This window comes from Haliaeetus leucocephalus, unplaced genomic scaffold (assembly GCF_000737465.1).
Source record: "Haliaeetus leucocephalus isolate CR32 unplaced genomic scaffold, Haliaeetus_leucocephalus-4.0 Scaffold162, whole genome shotgun sequence".
Classification (NCBI taxonomy): Eukaryota; Metazoa; Chordata; class Aves; order Accipitriformes; family Accipitridae; genus Haliaeetus; species Haliaeetus leucocephalus.
Window position 1 is genome coordinate 10,790,238 of NW_010972598.1, and position 431 is coordinate 10,790,668.

A 431-nucleotide genomic window follows, 5' to 3' on the forward strand; every position below is an offset into this window, starting at 1 on the left:
GCACCGGAACAGGCCCCCCCCCGCTCCCCACACGCCGCCGTGCCAACACAAGGGCCTCCCCCCCGTAACCCCGCACCGGGGTAAGAGCCCCCCTCCCTCCCCCGAACAAGCGCCCGTCCGGTTCCCACCACAAAACCAGGGCCACACCCGAAGGGCTCCCACTCGAGCATCCCCCCCCCCCCCCCCCGTGGGGAGAGACCTGGCCCCGGCCCGCCGCTCACCGCCCGGCGTGGTCCCGAAGACGGTGCCCCCCGGCGTGGTGCTGTAGTCACCGGGCGGCAGCGGGGCACCGTCGGGCAGGGCGAGGCACTTGCCGGGGCCCGGGATATCGCGACTCGGCGTCTGCCCCTGACAGCAGCGGCCCGACATGGCGCCGGGACCGGGGCGCTGCTCCTGCTGCTGCTGCTGCCGCCGCCGCCGCCCTGCCCGCC

The 431-nt window shown here is 76.8% G+C and overlaps 1 protein-coding gene across 1 annotated transcript in view; it reads right to left on the minus strand.

Annotated features, from left to right (window-relative positions):
* Positions 1–425, minus strand: part of EIF4EBP1 (eukaryotic translation initiation factor 4E binding protein 1) — a 7,518-nt gene extending 7,093 nt beyond the window's left edge. The window contains exon 1 of the mRNA XM_010562765.1: positions 222–425. Coding sequence (XP_010561067.1) covers positions 222–369 — 148 coding nt within the window. The 5' untranslated portion in view covers positions 370–425. The remainder of the gene's footprint in view (positions 1–221) is intronic.
* Positions 426–431: the final 6 nt, after the last annotated feature.